Here is a 19,976-nt window from a genome sequence, read left to right as displayed (position 1 = left end):
TAACTGTGTAAGTATCATGAAATTGTTAATGTTTAAGAACATTTACTGAGAAAAATCTTAACGGACTCAAATAACAAACAAGAATGTATTTCCCAATTTTTGGTCAAGCCACACAGTAAATAGGTAAAATAGTAACATCATCACATTTCTAATCATAAACCTAATCTTAGTACACCGCGAACCCCTCTGACAAACAAAATCTTGCAAAAGCTGTAAAAAAGCACTCATTACCAATTAAGTGGGGAAATATTAACCACAATGTTTTCTTTCAAAACACGTCTAAACTTTGAACAGGGGGTAATTACAAGTCACACATGGCTTGCTTTCCCATCAAGCGCTTTAAAACAGTTAAACATTCTTTGAATTGGATGGAACATGTCAATGATTTTTTGACAGTGCTGAAATATGGCGAGGAACGCTCAACCACATACGCACAACCTGTTCAAAACTGCTGCCTCGTCCGAGTCACATGCATGCTATTAATCACTGATACCTCCGGCTGTCAGCTAACATGTATGTGGTTATACAACACTAATGGGCAACTGAGTGGAACTGAAAAACACGTGTAGTAATGTAGCCTTTCATCTCTTACTTGTTTTTGTCCTCCACGAAGATGTCAGGTTGAGAAATTCATCATTCCCGTCAGCTGACAGTGAGACAGAAACACCATAGCTTAATGCGCCGTACCACCGAAGATCCTTAAAACAAAGAGCACACCAAATGCATAAGATGCATCAGCAGTGCCTTTGTGACAATGCGACTGAGCAAACTATGTTATAGGTGCATTGCATTGCAGTGCATTTAGTGTTTTAAAAGACACTCAAATGACCACTTAACCTGGCATCACTAGATAACAACAGAAATGGCTATGAAAGAGCACAGGTGGGTTAACAGAGGCCAGAAAAACAAATAAAAGCAATCTGAATTTTAAAAAATGAATAACAGGAGGTAATGGAAATTATACAGTTGCAGTAATTTATGGAAATATTTGGTCGAATGGTCAACTAAGGGCTAAAATTCTGGCCTTTCTTCCAGCTTCTAACAATGATTAATAAATCATATTGATCATATTAAATCCCTCTTATACTAGGGAATTTAACCTTACAATGTAAAGTGGCTTGAAATGACTGTTGTTGTGCACTGGCGTTATATAACTAAGGTAAAATTGATCCATTTATAGACTGAGAAAGTATTCACTTTAAAAAGACATGTGCAGTGTAAATGCTGGCCATCTCTGTGGAGACTGAGACATTATATGCATTATTTGAAATTCTCATTTAAAATATTGTCTTGTTGATTATCTACACCATGGAAAGATATGTGTCTGCACCAACCCCCCCTCTTTATTTAGGCTGGCTACTGGCTGCTACAGCAAGTATGTAAGCTTTCTTCCTTGCTTTCATTTCTACTGTAAACTCCAACTCTTTCTCAGCATGCTTCATTTTGTTATCAAACCACAACCACCTGCATTAACTAATAATAAATGTGCAGCACAGGTTAGCCTCAAGACTTTAAGCAAAAAATCAGGCTTTCAACCCCAACCGAACTCACAGAAAGGTAAAAAAGAAAAGAAACTTTTACTCCTCAGGCCTGTAATTTTGGGACTCTTGTTATTGTTTGTTTAATTAGGACCCCTTCATAAAGTTTACCCTGGCACAAGCTACCGCCTGAAAGTTAACATTATCGTCTCATCTTAAATCCGTCAGTTAACATCAGCAGCATCAGACTAAAAGCATCACTTTAGGTAAGCATTGCCATAAATCTAGCCAGCTACATTACTAGCTAACAGCTTAAAGGCAAAATAGTTCAATGAGCAATAAAGCGTCCATGCTGTACACAACATCTTTACTTTATACCTTGTCTGTGTTGGGGCACAGTCTGGGGAAGCACTCAGTAGATATTCAGTAGATAATTGATGCAGTGAGTTTGGTAGAAATGCACGTAAAGATGGCGCCTGCTGCTCAGCCTGCATGTCAGGTGTGTGCCCTACACTGAAGCACCTGTAAAACGCTCACCTGCCATTCAGCTAGCCTTTGTATGCGAGACCTGGCTACCTTAAATCCATATCCCTCTTGTTCCAAGTAGCTTTCAAAAGACATACAATTATTGGTGTTAGAAGTTTGTTCTTCAAAAAATTCACATTATTTGAACCCCTGGACCTTTCCACCCTCACTCCAAAGAGTTTTGTTATTTTTGTTTGATTGGTTTGTTGTTTGTGTGTATTGTAAAATTTTGTATGCAACACATATATCAAAAAATAAGGTTGCGACATGCTGTTTGGATTGTTTTGTAGTATCTAGTAACGTGTGGCCCAAAGAGCATTTGCTGCACACTCCTAGAGGTTGGAGGAAAGCTTAAAGAAAAAAGAGCATTTTAAAAATAAATAAATAAAGCAAACAGAAAAGTCTCAGTTAAACAAAACTTACATCTGTGCCAAATGCGCTTAAATATACTCATGCAGTGTCTACATTTCCGACTGTGTACACAGATTACTGCAGCTGGTGCCCAGGCGCTCATCAGACCGCACCTCCAAATGATCCACAAAGCAAGTTGTCACAGCAAAAGCAGCCGCTTACAGCACACGCACGTACCACAAGCGGAACAAATACACATACAGACACTGATAAATGCCTCTGCACTTACTGATGAGCTTCTGAATAATTGTGCCTCGGCGGCACTGTTTGCGGTGCAATGATGACACCCCCCGGCGGACACATGTACTGCAAGAACACCAGTTAACCTTCTAAAGCCTGAAACATTAAATAATTTATAAAATTCAAATTTTCTGAAAATAGTATTTATTGAAACTTCTGTTGAAATTTAAAAGTCTATATAAAGACATTAATTTACATATATGCTACATCAGGCTATTTTGGGGGTAATTTAGTCCTTATAAATTTAATGTGACATTTATTTTGGTTTTTTGGGAAGGGACAAAAAAAATAAAAAACCCAATATGCTGATGATGTAAAAGTCTCAAAAAATTTTATATATCAAATATAATGCACTTGGCTTTAAAGAGTTAAGTGAGCACAGCAAATGACAATCAGCACTTAAGTGTATGACAGTAAGGCTTTATTTGATGATGGGAGGAAGAGATGGCAGGTGGCAGGTTGTATCTCAGAGGTAAGCTGTTACACAGGTCTACAGATTACTGCTTTGGCTGCATACATACTCAGTGTCTGCACAAAATGAGAGAGAACAAGTCACCTCAAATATTTTCATCTGCAACAAGTCTACGAGGTGATCTTAAATGTACAGGTCTACATCAGAGCACAACTTAGCATGCAGAGATACTTTTAATCGTAGTCATCTAATTTGAATTTGTTTGCCTACCTACTGTTTGGTGTTTTGTTTGCATCTACAGTTATAACCTAAAAAAAGAAGAAGAAAAAACAGGCATGCAGATGTAAAATTTGGTGGCAGGAGTAACTGTACTGGTTTGATGCCAGCAGAGTATAATATCAAAACCTTTATTATACAGCTCACTGAAGCTTTCAGGGCCAAACACCTCTGAAGGAAAACAAAAAGACAAACTCATGAATCCATACATGTGGAATGTAAAAACCCTTTTACTAAACAGCTGCTTAGACAATACTCATGGACACAAAAACAAACAAACGAACTTGTTAAAACTATGAAACCATAAGAAGAAGTCAGATGTTTGCTACAGTGTCTTTTGAGGCTTTGGATGCACTTTACGTCATCACAGGAACAAATGGCACTTCATTTGTTTTAGTTTCACAGCTTTATGTTTACAATGTTTGGGTGTAATTTCCCCCCCCCTTACATCTACAATTACATTTCAAAATGAAATGCAAAACACACTGTCAAAATAAAACTGGCACAAAGTGGTGACAAGGCCACTATGTCTGAGCTATACTGTAGTCGAGCGGTAAGAGTGTAAAACGAGGATCCAAAAGTAATGCTATCCCTTCACAGTATCATTATTGGAGGATCTCAGGTTGACTGAACAAAATCATGAGTTTTGGTATGCTGTAGATGTGTTTGAAATATATACCACTACATTCTGTATGAAGGAAAATAAATTTATAAGACATCAAAATTAAATCTGAGGTTAAGTAAACTAATTTAAACATAAAAGGCACCCAGTTTGTGGGGAAAGCAAAATAACTACAAACAAAGAAAACCATGCTCTTAAAGGGCACGTCCTCACAGACCAGGGTCTTCTATCATCCATCGGCAACAGGAAACAAAATATAGCACTTTAAAAAAAAAAAAAAAAAAAAAAAAAAAATGCAGCCTGGGACCAGGTGTGGACAGGCCTGTGGCACCGAAGCCCTTCCCTGGACCTGAGCCTGCATTGATTATATATACACACACACACACACACACACACATATGAATGAACTACATGACCGTCCCAGAATGGACACTGGGTCAGGCACAGCCTAGACTCATTTCACATTCATTAGCATTTACTCTCATAGACTGAATATACACTACAGCACAGCCAAAACCGAGACACACTCAAATGGAGCAAGTTTAAATGTTTACATCAACATTTAAATTATACCGCTGAATCCCAGTGTAGCATGGCCACATAGTGTAGATGGGGTTGTGCAGGTGGACAATAAATATACATATATATATATTACATCTTTATATACAGTGAAATGGAGAAGGGGCACAGTGGTAAATTATTCTTCCTCTTTTATCGTGGTGAAGTGATGAGGAGATTTAGAGGACCCTGGATCTCTTGCTGGCCAGCGAGCCATGCTAAAAGACACAAAAATAATAATAACAATAATAATAATAATAATAATAATAATAAAACAAAATCAAAAAATACAGAAGCTGTGAGCTTGTTCACAGACTGTCTCCATACAACCCCAAATTCCAAAGTTGTTAAACTATGTAAAATGTAAATAAAAACAAAATGCAGTGATTTTCACATCTTTCTTCAAATCAGATGGAACGTAGAAATAAAAAAAAAAACTGTTGTTGTGATTTGGCGCTGTACAAATAAAATTGAATAGAACTGAATTGAATAGAAGTCACTTAGATGAGAGACTAAATGTTTCTCCCACTGAAAATGCTACGTCAAGATTAACAGTTTTATAAATTTTATGTTGAAGACCATTATTCTGAAACTCTACAATCTGTAGGCGCTGTCCCAGTTCACTTAATTAGTTGCAAAATATTCCACCAGCCATTTCTTTTCAATACCCCTTACTTTTCCAGCTTTTTGTTACCCCATCCCAGTTTTTTGAGACACGTTACTGCCAACAAATTCAAAATGAGCCACTGTTTAAACATTTGATACTTCCTATGTTCTCTTGTGAATAAAATATGGGTTTGCGAGATTTGCGCATCATTTTTATTTACATTTTTACACAGCATCGCAACTCTTTTGGAACTGAGATTAAAAACAAAACAACAATTATTGCACAATATATATTTGAGATTAATAACAAATAATAAGCTGGAGTAAGTCAGCTTTAATTGTTTGACATACCTTGGCTTGCTTGTAAAAGTGAGGGGCCAACTCAACCAGCCAAGAGGACTCAACAGCAGTCACGTCACGCATGTAGTATTTTGATGTCTGCACCACTTCATTGAAGACAACCCTGAAAGAATGCAACACAGAAATGTTTACAGCATGTTTCTCTCAAACATGTCCAAATAAAAGATGCTTTCAGAAACAGTTAGGCATTTCTGTTCTCTGCAAAGCCTTAAGATCATTACTGACACTTCAGCAGCTCAAAGAATGAACACTGACCACTTTGGAGGTTTCTCTCCGTACAGCACAGAGTTTGGGTGGATGTGAAGCTCACGATCGTCTCGTAAAGTCCTGGCAAAGGAAAAAGAATGACGGAGTGCACCAAGTGGTTTTTGTAAAAAACAAAACAAAACATGAAAACTGTTAAAACCCCTCAGGTGGGAAAACTGAGACATCTAATAAAGTGACAGACGTTTGTCCTTACCGGTAGGAACCAGAATGGTGAATGCGAGCTGCATTAGCAAAAAATCCAGAGACAATGCACTTCAAGATCACATCTGGATCACCTGTGCGAGACACACATCAAGAAGATTACGGTGAAACAGCTTAAAAACAGGAGACTTCGTGCCTAACAAGTCAGAATGTGTCTTGGACTGAATGTGTGTACTCGGCTGGTACAAGCCCAGAAAGAAAACGCATACCTTCACTGGATGTTCGCGGCACTTTAAACTTGTTCATGAGGCGCCGGAGCTGCTCTCGTACAGTCACAGCTCGCAGCAGACCCTTGTAGTTGAGAAAATGCTCCTGACACCACTGGGAGCTCTTCTGGTGCTGCCGGAAAGAAGTAAAAACACAAGGTCAGAGTTGACTTTACTCCAGGCTTTGGCAAAGTTCGTGGTCACAGTCTGAGGAATGTGCATACGTGCGCTCACAACTATACCTTAATGAATGCTTCATACACATTCAGCATGGTGAGGTGGTCTCCTTCTGCGACTGCAAACTTCCTGTGCTCGCGGGCCTGCAGGCAGAGATAACAAAAATAAATAAATAAATAGGATAATTGTTTTGCTGACTTAGCATTTCTGCTAAAAATACAACATGCTCCGTCTGAGGGCCGGTTTCCACTTACAGCAGCTTTCTTCTGATTGGGTGGCACGACAAATATATTCTGAATCTGCATCATTGCTGCTATGGTAACAATCTCTTTGGAGCACCCAAAGTTTCCCGACTCTAGGAGCATCTTAGCAAACATGGGGCTGAGGGGAAACTCTGCCATCCGCACACCCATGGGATCAGTCAAACGGCCGTAATGATCCAAACCTGCCAAGAGACACAAAATTAGCGACGAGTCTGCATTTTGCACGAGGACATTTTACCTCGAAGAAGCTTGTGAGTGCAGGATTTTGAAAGCTAGTCCTATAGTTGAAGGACAAACTTTGCTTTTCCACTATTTCACATAATTTTTAAGGACCTTGTTTCTTACCTCCCAGAGCGTAGAGAAGCTCCAGTGCCTGAACCATAGTCTGAGCTGGAGGAGGCTAATAAATCATAATAAAAATAAAGGCAATTTTAAGCACAATATTTACTCTAAAAGACACAATGGAGTGGTAATTAGCACTCTTAGGAGGCCATGAGATCTTTAAAAACACAAACTGCATTCATTTTATAGTTGCTATGCACATTTCTCTTTCTAATAAAAATATAAACTACGATTCCTTTCACAGTGGGTGAACACATCACAGCTACTCTGTGGATTCAAAGCGAGCCACTCACAGAGAGAAAGCTGAACCGCAGCACGTTGTCAATGCCCAACGCTTTGAGCTGCAGGATGACAGGGGCCAAATTGGAGCGCTGCATCTCTGGCACAGTGGAAGCCGGCAGTTTCTCAAAGTCCTCCTCTGACAAAGGAACAGCAGCGATAAAGTAGACAGGGAGACATGCAGACAAGAAAAGACAGGGAAAGAGAGTTTTAATGAACAAAAATGTAAATAAAAATATGTTCATTGCGTGTATCATATGGCTGGAGGTTCACACATACCCGTGTACAGTCGAAAACATTTCCCAGGTCGGTTGCGTCCAGCTCTCCCCGCCCTCTGACTGGCTGAAGCCTTGGAGATGGGCGTGACCACCAGCGATTCAATGGCAGTGCGAGGATTATAGGCTCGCAGCTTCACAAACGCACAGTCAATGACAAATACAATTCCATTTATAGTGATGGAGGTCTCAGCTATATTAGTGGCCACCACAACCTGGAAGAAAAACGAAATGATATTGTGTTAATAAAGGTTTATTTGCTTGTGCTGGCTCATACGTCACCAGTCTGTACCATTTCTATCATTACAAGAAATTCATCATAACAGTAAAAGATTGTTAATATATGCCAAAAATGGCAGTTATTTCATCCATTAACTAAAAATGTTGATATGATTATCCAGCCTGACTTGCATCTTGGATTGTCCATATAAACACACAAAAACAAGATTTTTACCTTGCGAACAGAAGAGGGCACCCGCTCAAAGACCTTCATCTGATCGGCGTAAGGAAGACCAGAATACATGGGCAAAATTCTCAGGTGCTTCTTCATGCCGTACCGTGACAGAGTCCTGGCCTGATCCTGCAGCAGGGACACCACCTTCTCCACCTCCTCCTAAGGTGAAAAAGAAAACAAACAATCGAAACCATTAAGAAACCTGGTATATGGGATGATTTGGTTTTTACTGTTTTCACACTGATGTCGAATAAAAGCTAGGTCAGTCAATGATATGGCTGCTAACCTGCCCAGTGAGAAAAGCCAGGACATCTCCATCATCCTCAGTCTCGTGAATCTTGAGCACAGTCTCCACTGTAGCTTTCACATAATCTGGGACAGGACTGAAAGCAAACCAAACATACCTCAGGAAAAACAACAACAACAACAACAACAACAACAACAACAACAACAACAACAACAACAAAAAGGAATATGCAAAAATAACAGACTATTTGCTCAGTTTGGATTCTGTGTGTTGCCTACCTGACGGTGTAGAAGATATCCACCGGGTAAGAGCGTCCCTCTACTGTCAGAATTCCACAGGTGTCTTTGCTCGGATCGCCGGACTCATTCAGGTTGAAGAAGTCATGGAATTTCTTCACATAATATTCGTATTTCAATTAATAAAATGGACATTAATAAAGCATTTTAACCACTAGTTGATTTGTCTCACGTTTGAATGGAGGCATTATAATTGCATTAACATTAAAGAAGCCAACTACACTGCTTCCACAGCTGGCAGGCTTGGCAAAGAGTTAACACATTAAACATTTAAAACTGAATTTAATGTGTAATTCGCTTTAACCAAACCAAAGAAACAGTTGGTGCCCTCACTCTGACATTTGAGAAAGTTCACAACTTCCAGCGCCGTTTAGCTGAAAAACATGGCACGTGTAGATAAAAGCCTTTTTAAACTGAACGTACAGAACACATCTGATATGACATTTCAGCTGACTCGGGTAATGCTTAGCACAATCGTGGCCTGATTGTGTCTTTCTATCATCAGGGTATCGCAGATGTCAGTACAACGTGATCTGACCTGACATCAGCTTTCCCTCTGTCGGTCTTTTGTTTATCTTTTCTGTCTAATCAAGCATATCTGCTCATCTTAATGATTCAGTCACCTTGGCATCAAGAGTGGCAGAGGCCACAATCAGCCTCAGGTCTCGTCGTTTCTTCTGAATCTGCCGAAAAATCGGAGAGAAACGGATGAAAGTCAGAGGAATGAGCCACAACTTTCTCTCCTACTTAAACAGTTGTAAATTAATGAGTGAAATTAACGTAAAATTTAGATTCGTTTCAGCGGGCATTACCTTCTTTAGCAGACCAATCGCTATGTCTGTATAGAGGGTCCTCTCATGCGCCTCGTCTAGCATCAACACACTTTGGGTGAGGGTACAATGAAGAACATTAGTTGCAAAAAAGTAAACATTAATTAATACTTTATAATAAAAACAACTTTACATGTAAGAGTTAGGATTTTTAGCAGATATCTCAGTGTGAAGATCACAGGCCAGCATCATGACAACTCTGTGTCCTGGTTTTGTACATGCGGCCTCCCTAGTAACGTATTTGCCATGCAGAGAAAAGGGACTGCTTAATGGCTCTATTGCAATCATGTACCTGTACTTTTTCAGAAGTGGATCAGACATCATCTCTCGCACCAGCATGCCATCTGTTAGAAACTGAAGCACACAGGTGCAGTTAAGCACTGAAGGACATTTACAGAGAGATTCAATGAAATTTCTGCCCATGGGTTACAAAGATCCAGTGATCACAGCCACACACTTTCCTGAAAACAAGGTTTCTTATCTTTAGATTATGAGATATTTTCCCCCAAATAATGACATATTAGTGTTAGGACTGCCCCCCAAATATCAGTATTGCTGAGGCTGATCCCCAATTAGCCTCTTAAAATATTGAGAAACATTCACATCCGATGATAAGTCCAAGTTGTTTTTCTCAAATACGACCTCTAAAACATTTTTCCCCCCACACAAACAGAACTGGGCTTTCCTACAACCACACATGTAAAACGCTTATCGCTGAGGCCACAAACACAACTGACAAGCAAATACCTTGATCCTCGTAGCGTGGGGATCAGAACAGTCATCGAATCTAATAGTGTAGCCCACCTCATGGCCCAGCAGGGCCCCTCTCTCCTCTGCCACACGGTTAGCTACCTATCAGCAGGAAACAAAGAGGGGCGAAAATACAGAGTTTAAGGAATGTGTGTGACCTTCGGTGTGAGCTGAACTGCTGTGAAGGGAATGACATTGGCAAACAGCGAAGGAGCCGCGCAATAAGAGGAGATCAGTGGGGTTCTTACAGAGATAGCAGCCACACGTCGAGGCTGTGTCACTCCAATCACCTTCCCCTCAGCTGCCCAGCCAGCCTCCAGCAGGTACTGATGAAAATCACATGAAAAAAGAGAAGGTAGATCCAAAAAAGGAGGGAAGTACAAAGCATGAAAAGTGGACTGTGCATAAATTACATTCTAGCTGATGTGGTCCAAACACTTGCTTTCAAAAGAGGCTGCTAAGCACCAAAAAACAAGGTCATGTTAAACCGCTGTGGGAGTTAATCCACATGAAAAGGTGTGAGTCACTGCAGCATGACTTTGAAGGTACCCCCCCCCACCTTTTTTTTTTTCCTGAGTGCTATCATAAATGCAAGAAAACTGTTCTTTGTCATTCATCTTTTATGCCATAAATGTTGCATGGAGTAAATCACACTAACCTGAGGTATCTGTGTCGTCTTCCCACATCCAGTCTCACCGACTATGATTACAGTCTGGAAGCTCTCAACCAAGTACAAGATGTTGTTTCTGTGCTGGAGGGGCAGCAGTAACGAGAAGCACTTAATGAACAATTAAACAACAAGTACAGGGGATCACAAAATAACCCTGTAACATTAGAGCAGGTGCAAAAGCGGTTTGAAAACCTTAAAAACGGGGAGTTTCTGTCGCTGCTTTTCTATGGAGAGTGCGGTGTGGGGGTTGAAGATGATGGGGGAGCCGGTGGTCTCTGAGTTCAGCTCCCGCTCCTCTGAGATCCCCGGTGCCTCAGAGCCTGAAGCAGAGCAGATGGTGAAGGAGGAGAAGATAAGATATTTTATTTAAACGCAGGCAGGCTGAGGAAAAAGGGACTTAGGAGGATTTGATTTGGTGCAATGAACATGTCATGGCAGAGCGATAAAAGAAAGGTTTCAGCGCACACAAACTCCATCATGTGTGTTATTGTACCCTGCTCCACAGTGCGTGTGTCTGTTTTCCTCTGGCGGGTTATAGTTTGATTCCGCGCAGTTAAACCGAGCTGATCTGCGCCGACTGCAGAAATCACGCAGCTGCCGTGAACGCCGCTGCAGCCGCACCGAGACTCGCTGGTCGACGTTAGCAGCTCACGCTAACAAATACAAACCCGAACAAACCACCAACAAGCTAATCTGTCCTCTTTTATTCCTACTTACCCGGCTTCCAAAATTTCATCGTGGAGAGGGGAGCCGCCATCTTGGCTTCTACGTCACATATCCCCCCCCCTTTGCATAGCCGGGGGATGACGTCACAAGCTCTGTTTCCTTCGTTTTTATGAACAATGTCAGCTCGTTCAAAAACAGGTGCAAGGGGAAGTTTACGCTGACTTTTCAAGCTGTTAATTACATACGTCATAAATACTACATTTCAATATATACGCACACTGGACATTTTATTAGGTACATCTCGGTAGCACCAATTTGGAGCCCTTTTGGCTTCTGACCCGCCTTCATGGCACGGGTTCAACAAGATGAACACCCTAAACGGGAAGGGTTGTTTAAAAACTTTGTGCTTTTTATGCTGATGCCACCATTGTTAACTTGGAAATCTAGTGTCACTTTGTGTCATTGTGAAGTCATATAATATTGTATTGAGATATTGTTTTAAAAGCTCAAACAAAGAAAGTGCTCATGTAAAGTTCGGAGATGATCCAATAGAAACTAAAGTTTTTTCCTAGCCATGATTGGAGCAGAGCTGATGATGCAGACAGCATGTTAACACAGAATTCATGCAGCGTGTGATTTTGTGAAACTTTATGGTATCATTGTGACATCGTAGGGCGTGTGATATAAAGCTCAGTTGTTCAGTTTACTTTTTGAAATTTTTTTAGCTTTAGTTTAGTTTTTATTAGTTTCAGTGTTAGTTCTAGTCTTTTTATTTATTAATGTATGTCCGGGGTGGGGAACTCAAGGCCTCAAGGGCATATTTGCACTGCACAAGACACTAAATAATGTGAATTGCACAACACTGGTCATTATATTCTTCATTTCTAGTTAATACTTGTACAGCTGCTGTTATTGTGTATATATATATTTATATTTCTTCATACATTCTTATATAGTTCTATACTGTGTATTGTGTTGTAGTTATTTTATTTTTTAACTTTAATTTATATATTTTATCTTATTCCTTCCTAGTTAAATTTACCCTTTTTAATTTTCATATTTATTTCCTATCTTATTGATAGCCTTTTCTTTTTAGGTCACGAGCAGTTGTCTAAACAATTCACTGCATATCGTACTGTGTATGACTGTGTACATGACAAATAAAATTTGAATTTGAAATCAACACCGTGGCATGGCAACATTTGCACTGTCTGGGAATGATCAAGGAAAAGCTGCTGGTGACCTTTTACCACTCCACAATAGACCGTGTGTTAACATGGTGCCTCACAGTGTGAGATGCTGACTGCTCAGTAGCTCTACAGAAGGTCACCCCCAGACCGGCCCAAAAATTAATAAATCAAAAAAATAAATAAATAAATAAATAAATCACTGGCGGCCTCTTTAACATTAAACACACGCTACCGTTACACAGAGCCCAAACATTGTAAAAGACGGCTCCCACCCTGCCTACCTGCTGTTCAACCTCCTGCAGACACCGCAGGTAAATAAAAATTTGTGGCCATTACCTCTCGCAACTTTACATACAAAACAGTCACAGTAAACACTCACAAATATTCTTCCAATGACAGTTTCAGTTTTCATTCAATCACTTTTTAAATTTAGATTCAATAAACAAGAGACCACCTCTTTGAAAATGGAGGCCAAATAAAGCCCATGTTTAATGATTCCCAAAATTTTGATCAGAAAATACAAACCTTTCAAACACCAGCTGCATATCTAATATAACAGTACCATTGCATTAACTTTGCATGAACTGCTTTTTTTTTTTTTTTTTAAGTTCTTCATGATAAAATACTGAAAAATGTTTAATCAAACAAGGCATAAATACAAATAAATCTGCATAATACAAGCTGGATTTAAGAAAGGGGACAATGCAGACATTTTACAGACAAGTTTAAATTAATTTCAACACAAGAACTAAGACTTTCTCATACGTAGCTTCCAGATCAAAGACATTAAATTTAAATAATTCTAACAGATCAGGTTTGACTTAAATCTGTTAATTGCATATGACCACAACATGCAAGTTTCCTCACTTTTTCCACTGAGGAACATGTATGGAGAGATAAATTTGATAGTTATCTGTTCCTGCAGCACATTGACACTAGTGACACTGAGATAGGATGTTAGCCAATACACGCTCTTACAACCAGCATTTATTTCAATATTAAAAGTTAGACTCCAGCTACAATTTTCACATTTGTTAAATTTGACAGCAGATCTTTAGAAATACTAAGAAATTGAAGGTTTATATCCATTTGAGGGGGGGTGGAGTTCTATTTCACAAGAAAACATAACTCCAGCCTTCAAAATACAGACATACATATACTGTAGCTGGTAACCATAACAGTAAGCTGTAATATGCTGTACTTTAAGGCAGCTAAGATCTTAAAAAAAAAAAAGAAAGAGACAAATATACATAAGGTAGATTGGGGGATTAACAGTGAAGCCACAGATTGAATCTTTTACTAGTACTTCTGTTCATCCGGTATGGTGGATTTTTGTCCCTGAAATAAAAGGAGACATTTAACATTCAACCGTGGACTGATTGAACCCTCTCGACTAAATGATGACACGCTGTTTTTACTGTCCTGCACCTGTCACCTGACTGGCCAGCCCGTGAGCAATAACCCGCGAGAACAGTGGCCATGCTCGCTATTCGTTTCCGCTTCACCCCAAAATCGATGTTCATGTCGCTCATCAAGCTACTGTTTACAAAAATTGATACCGATTCAACCAAATGGTTTCCTGTGCCTTTAGTGTTTTAACAGACAAGTGTTGAAGGAAATGAATGAATCAAATATGCCTTCAATAGAAACTCCAAAAAAAAGAAAAAAAAGACAGTATTTGAACATTTTCATTGCGGTGTTCTTCCTGGATCTTCCAAAGACAATTCCCATGATGCACTGCACACTGAGAAGTCATACTTTATGTAGTAGCACTGATAATCCCATACCACTGAGTTCTTGTATCTTGACAATTTACTTTAGCAGAAATGTTCAATGTTTTTAGTGTCTTACAGATTCCTCCTCAGTCAAAATGTAGAGCTGTGTAAAAGATTATCCACACCACCTGATCAAGAGAGAGAGAAAAAGATGTGATTACACTGACAATCAAACCTGACAAATTTCAAACTGAGCTGAAGAAAACCATCAGATAGCCTTAAAAACACTGATGTAATACAGAACTTTTGGTACCTTCACACTGTATCATATTCATCTCTCACAAGAACATGTATTGTATTTATGTTGTAAGGTAGACCTACAATAATACATACAGAGAAAAACCCAGCAATCACATGACCCCCTATGAGCAAGCACTTTGGCAACAAACCAAAATTTTCTGGTAATGGTTCTCAGCACATATTCTCTCTTTTTTTCCAAAACAAACTTCCTGCTGGGCTGTGAGGCTTAATACACAGAATTAAAACACAACCATCACAAATTTGGATTGAATTTTAACAGAAAGTTGCTCTTTGTAAACACGTTTGGATTTACTGCATATCTGGGGGAATATCACAATGAAGTTGGATGAGAATCTTTGTTTCCATATAGAAACTATTATATTTGTGATGCAGTCACCTGATTTGGACCATTTGAAAGAATGTCATGTGCTTGGCATATGAGAAACTATAAATAGCACATCATTGCCCTGCCTGCAAAACTGTGGTTTCTACACACACGTATGAATCTGCTGTCAGATGTCGGACAGGCAAATATTTTAGAGAATTCAAACAACCATCAACATCAAGCTACACTCCTGAGTGTCTGTACTCAGAGACACAGTGCCAGATATTTAATCTAAAAAGGACCTAGTTCAATGAGGTGGTATTTTTTCTTTGTTTGTTTGGGGTTTTTGCTCTTCAAAAACAGAAAAACATCTACAAAACCACCTTAACTACATCTCACAATGCATTTAGAGAAAAAAAACAAAAAACAAAAAAAAACATCCCTATTAAGGAGCACATATTTCCCTGGATTTTCTTCCTTGGCATTTGGAAGGTTTTTGTTTGTTTGTTTTTATTTGATCAACTAACATGTCAGAGAGTAGGGTGAAAATTAATATCAAATACTATAAGAAGAAAACAATTAAAAAGCTTTAGACAAGGAGCTGAAATTTGATGGATCACAAAAATCTGTAAATGAAATAAAAACTCAGGGGGGGGGAACAAAAAAGGGAGGAAAAAAAAGAGAATATGGAGGTTTAAGGTGACAGTGTTTTTGGTAGTAGTAGTTTAACATCTGGTCCTCATCTAAAAATCAACCAACTGTAAACTTTTAAAGTTTCACTGCATTTCACTCAGAGGTTTCCTTTCTCCTGGGGCAGTCTACAATTGAAAAAGTACTTCTCTGTGTGTTCATCTGTGTTTGAGAAGCAATAAACTAAAAAGAATTTAATATAATTATGTGTAGTAGCAAAAATCCACCCTACAGGCCTGTGGAAAAAGCCTATCGCCTTCCTCGTGTATAAAAACACACATGTTCATTTATGATGTTTTAAATTAGAATAAATATAACAAAATATTATTTTTATTAGATTTATCATATCACTGTTTATAGCGAGATGACAAAGAACATCAAACTATTCACTAATGAATACATATTTATTGCTCGTCTTTGCAAGCTACATATTAATCATATAAGATAAAGTCATTAACTGCAGGCACTGTTAGTGTAATTGCTTGATGAACACTTATTTACAATTATGCATTTCAACAAATTCCAGCGACACCAAAGTGCCACTGCACTAAAGATTTAATCTTTCATCCTATTTGTAACAGTTTTGCATTTTAAGTGTTACGTTCATTGGGAATGGAAGAAACACAAAAAAAATTTCAAAGATCAATAAAAACGGCACGAAAAGCCCAGACAGTGGATGCTTTTCATTGCTTTTAACACTCCGTTTCACTTCAGCTCTTTGCATGTTTGAATTTCATGAATTTCTGTGGCTGGCTGACGGATCAACAGCAGCACATACTTTGTACACTGCCTCCACTGACACAGCTCTCTAGAGGTAAATGGGCCATCCTTGAACTGCTAACATACTACAAATGTGCTACCCTTGCTTAACCCAATGTGACATCTAACATGAATTTACATGCATGTACACCAGGAACCAAAATAGCCTATTTTGAAAGTCTAAGAAGTTTTGTTATACTTCAACAGTTTATACATTTTGAAAGACATTACTAAACCCACCAGAAACAGGGCAAAAGATGTCATGAAGCCTTCTTTGGTGAGTTCCCACGTGCCCCCATACTCTTCCTCATCGATCTGCTGAAAGCTGCTGAAGTATACATACAGGACGCCAGCATTGATAATGCAGAATCTAAAAAGCGCACACAAACACACAAAGATGTTAGCTTTTCAGTGTTTCCTTTGGTACAACAGGATATGTAAAGGGTCAGTGAAAGATGTAAGGTTTAGACAAGCTGTACACAATACTTACATGGCTATTCCCAGAAACCCTTTTAGTGGTGCTACACCCCACATCACACCAAGGACAATTGCAATAATTTGTCGGAGCCAATAAATCACATCTAAGAACTCGTCCTGTGGAATAAAACAAACATTTTATTTAACAGGTCCTAAAACAGCAAAACAGCCCAAGACCATCACACCACCACCACCATGTTTGACTGTTGGTATGATGTTTATAAGAAATGTCCTGTTAGTTTTATGCCAGTTGTAACAGATTTTGTGTCTAATCAGTTCAGAGAATATTTTCCCACAAGTCATGAAGATCATCAAGATGCTTTTTGGCAGATGTGAGACAAGCCTTTGTGTTCTTTTTAATCAGCAGCTCTCCAATAGATGCAATTTTTGACCAGTCTTTTGTTGCGGAATCATGAACATTGTCCTTAACTGAGGCAAGCGAGGCCAGAAGCCCTTTAGACGTTGTTCTGGGTTCTTTTGTGTCCACCTGGATGAGTCGACAAAGCACTCCTGGGAAGGCTCACCACTGGGCCACCACAGGTTCTCTCCATTTGTGGATAACGGCTCTCACTGTGGTCCACTGGCATCCCGAAGCCTTATAAATGGCTTTGTAAACCTTTCCAGACTGTCAAGATTCTTATTAGGTATGTAGCGGGGGGGGATTATTTTTTCCACTTTAATAAATGAACTCATCTTTTAAAACCTGCATTTTGTATTTACTCGGGTTACCTTTGTCTATACAGCGCTGTATGTTGACACACTCAGCTACATGTTCTGCATCCAGTACTGAGTATACCACTAAAATAAATACATTTTAGTGGTATAAATAAATTCTCTTATAGGGGCATGTCAGTGATATTATCGACCAACCAATATATCAGTCAGACTTTGAGAGGCTAACAATATTTATTAGGCAATGAAATTCGTTATGAATAACCACAAACAAGAGCAATATCTGAAAGTAGGGCTAAATCACCAAGACGATTAACTCTACTCCCTTTAGATCTGACAGCTAGCCCAGATTAATCCTTCGCAGCCATACCTCCATGGCTGCCACATTACACGCTTTCACAACTTTGAGGCGACTAACAACAAGAGCACTAACATAACAAAAAAGGACAAACTGACTGACCTTCTCTTCCCAAACAGCGTTACTGTTGAAGGCTTTGCTCCATGTGGACTGCTTTACACCTCCATTCACTAGATGACTTTCTTCTTTCCGCTTTGAAATGCTCGTCATTCTTTGCGCTTTCTTTCAGCGACACACGTGGAAAAGTTACACTCCAAGCTCGGTGACACCTACAGGTAGATTTCACTGTTCTTCTCCGACCGGAGGCAGAAAGTGCTAGGAAGTATTTGAAGGTATTAAGAAAATCTACGCTTCGCTGAGCTGACAGGTTTCAGAAGCTAACCGTAAAAGGGAGTCTGAGCATGCGTAATATCGTTTGAACCCAGCCAGCGACGGCCAATCAGAGAGTGCGACGTTTCTGCGCCGCTATTCCTCAGAATCGCTATAAATTCCACAGCGACCTCTGATGGTGAAACTCAGAAACTGACACATATATTGGCATCTATTATATTTAGTCAGCTTCTCCATTTCTATTACAGTTAAATCTGCCATCTATATTGATAAGCTATCCAGAAGTGTATATGTAATTATCTTATTATTACCTTTTGTTTATCCAAGTAAAAGTCTCACTGATTAGACGTTGAAGTATTAACTAACTTAAGCTATTATTCTGGGCTGATTCTTTCAACCATTTATTTATTATCTCCTTTGGTTTTTGAGATCTGGTTTTAGTGACTTGGTTTAGTCATTTTTATTTTCAAAGTAAATCAGAAATCTAAATGGTAAATGGCCTGTATTTGTATAGCACTTTACTTAGTCCCTAAGGACCCCAAAGCGCTTTACACTACATTCAGTCATTCACACACTGGTGATGGCAAGCTCCATTGTAGCCACAGCTGCCTTGGGGCGCACTGACAGAGGCGAGGCTGCTGGACACTGGCACCACCGGGCCCTCTGACCACCACCAGTAGGCAACAGGTGAAGTGTCAGAGCTGGGCGACCAGCAACCTTCCGATTACAAGATGAACTGCCAACTCTTGAGTCACGATCACCCCAGACAGATTATAGTCCTCGTCTGACCTGGGAAAGCCTTGGAAGCCACCAGGAGGAATGGAAAATTGTAGCTGGAATACCCTGTGTAGGATACTTCAGATACGCAGAAGAAAATGGGTGGATGGATCTTTGAAACTGCAGAAGTACCCCCAGAGTACAAATACGCCTCCTTGAAAATCACTGTTGTAATGTTGACAAAAAGTCAAAAAATTCAGAGTATATAAATTACTGGCATGCAGCTATGAAGACCAAAAAGGTGTATTTTTATGTAAGCTGCATAAAAAAGGTTCCATGGTTATTTTCCTTAATCCTATGATTATTCAGAGATCTCCACATCAGAGACTTCCACAAATAGCACATGTTAGCTCATGGAGCGGCACCTAATGACTAATCAACTGATCTGTTGATCTCAATAAGCCAACCTTTCATTTGGTCTGTGAGACCGCTGCTTTTTCTTGTTTGCTGAAGAACTGTGGCAGCTCTGAAGTATATTGCAAAACTAGGGGATAGTAATAAGGACAGTGTTCTGCATGTCTTGTAGTGAGAAAACATCAAAAGTGCTTCAGTGGATGTGAGCATGTATAAAAACAGAGAAAGGTGTTTCCCTGCATGCTGTGTCAGGACTTCTCCAAGGTATCAAAATAATTACAAGAGGGGGTTTTTGGTCTTTTTTTTTTTTCTCATGTGAAATCCTGGATTTTTTTTTCTTCTCTAGCACCAGCTTGTTATATAAATAATACATCATAAAAAATGGTCGTTAGATAAAAAGTTTGGGATCCATAGTTATATATAGCCTATGCAGAGATTTCCTAAAATAGCATTTACCGCAAGCAAGCTGCAAGATTTATATGTTTTGATTAAAAAATGAAATCACAGAAATAATGTGTGACTTAACGAGCTTGCAAAGAAAAGCGTCTGGACTTCTTTAGTTCTCCTGTGCATAAAGAAGTCCAGACGCTTTTCTTTGCAAGCTCCTTTGACTACGAT

At 39.3% G+C, this 19,976-nt stretch overlaps 2 protein-coding genes across 2 annotated transcripts; both read right to left on the bottom strand.

Annotated features, from left to right (window-relative positions):
- Positions 1-3,058: 3,058 nt before the first annotated feature.
- Positions 3,059-11,532, bottom strand: dhx35 (DEAH-box helicase 35). Its single transcript, XM_005740422.1, has 21 exons — positions 11,463-11,532; positions 10,938-11,065; positions 10,734-10,826; positions 10,324-10,401; positions 10,073-10,177; positions 9,618-9,679; positions 9,308-9,377; positions 9,119-9,178; positions 8,478-8,590; positions 8,239-8,335; positions 7,953-8,111; positions 7,503-7,713; positions 7,238-7,362; positions 6,948-7,002; positions 6,594-6,784; positions 6,405-6,482; positions 6,166-6,295; positions 5,949-6,030; positions 5,744-5,815; positions 5,480-5,591; positions 3,059-4,740 (listed from the first exon to the last, which is right to left on the bottom strand). Exons 1-21 carry the CDS (start codon positions 11,500-11,502, stop codon positions 4,702-4,704), a joined length of 2,100 nt encoding a protein of 699 aa, XP_005740479.1. The 5' UTR covers positions 11,503-11,532; the 3' UTR covers positions 3,059-4,701.
- A 1,719-nt stretch (positions 11,533-13,251) lies between these two features.
- rab5if (RAB5 interacting factor) lies at positions 13,252-18,338 on the bottom strand. The gene is made up of 4 exons (XM_005740418.1): positions 18,000-18,338; positions 16,881-16,984; positions 16,631-16,760; positions 13,252-14,504 (listed from the first exon to the last, which is right to left on the bottom strand). Exons 1-4 carry the CDS (start codon positions 18,105-18,107, stop codon positions 14,463-14,465), a joined length of 384 nt encoding a protein of 127 aa, XP_005740475.1. The 5' UTR covers positions 18,108-18,338; the 3' UTR covers positions 13,252-14,462.
- Between the last annotated feature and the right edge of the window lie 1,638 nt (positions 18,339-19,976).

This window comes from Pundamilia nyererei, unplaced genomic scaffold (assembly GCF_000239375.1).
Source record: "Pundamilia nyererei isolate P.nyererei 1_Seehausen unplaced genomic scaffold, PunNye1.0 scaffold00100, whole genome shotgun sequence".
Classification (NCBI taxonomy): Eukaryota; Metazoa; Chordata; class Actinopteri; order Cichliformes; family Cichlidae; genus Pundamilia; species Pundamilia nyererei.
This window is presented reverse-complemented; position numbering and strand designations above follow the sequence as displayed.

Bases quoted from the DNA above. Each gene is read 5' to 3' on its own strand.
- dhx35 (XM_005740422.1), bottom strand. From the start codon at position 11,502: ATGGCGGCTCCCCTCTCCACGATGAAATTTTGGAAGCCGG. The intron at 9,378-9,617 runs GTACATGATTGC...CCTCACCCAAAG, and splicing joins CCACTTCTGAAAAAGTACAG to TGTGTTGATGCTAGACGAGG. The intron at 8,112-8,238 runs GTTAGCAGCCAT...TTTTCACCTTAG, and splicing joins TGGCTTTTCTCACTGGGCAG to GAGGAGGTGGAGAAGGTGGT.
- rab5if (XM_005740418.1), bottom strand. From the start codon at position 18,107: ATGACGAGCATTTCAAAGCGGAAAGAAGAAAGTCATCTAGTGAATGGA. The intron at 16,761-16,880 runs GTAAGTATTGTG...TGCGCTTTTTAG, and splicing joins GGGTTTCTGGGAATAGCCAT to ATTCTGCATTATCAATGCTG. The intron at 14,505-16,630 runs GTGGGTTTAGTA...TCTCTTGATCAG, and splicing joins CATCTTTTGCCCTGTTTCTG to GTGGTGTGGATAATCTTTTA.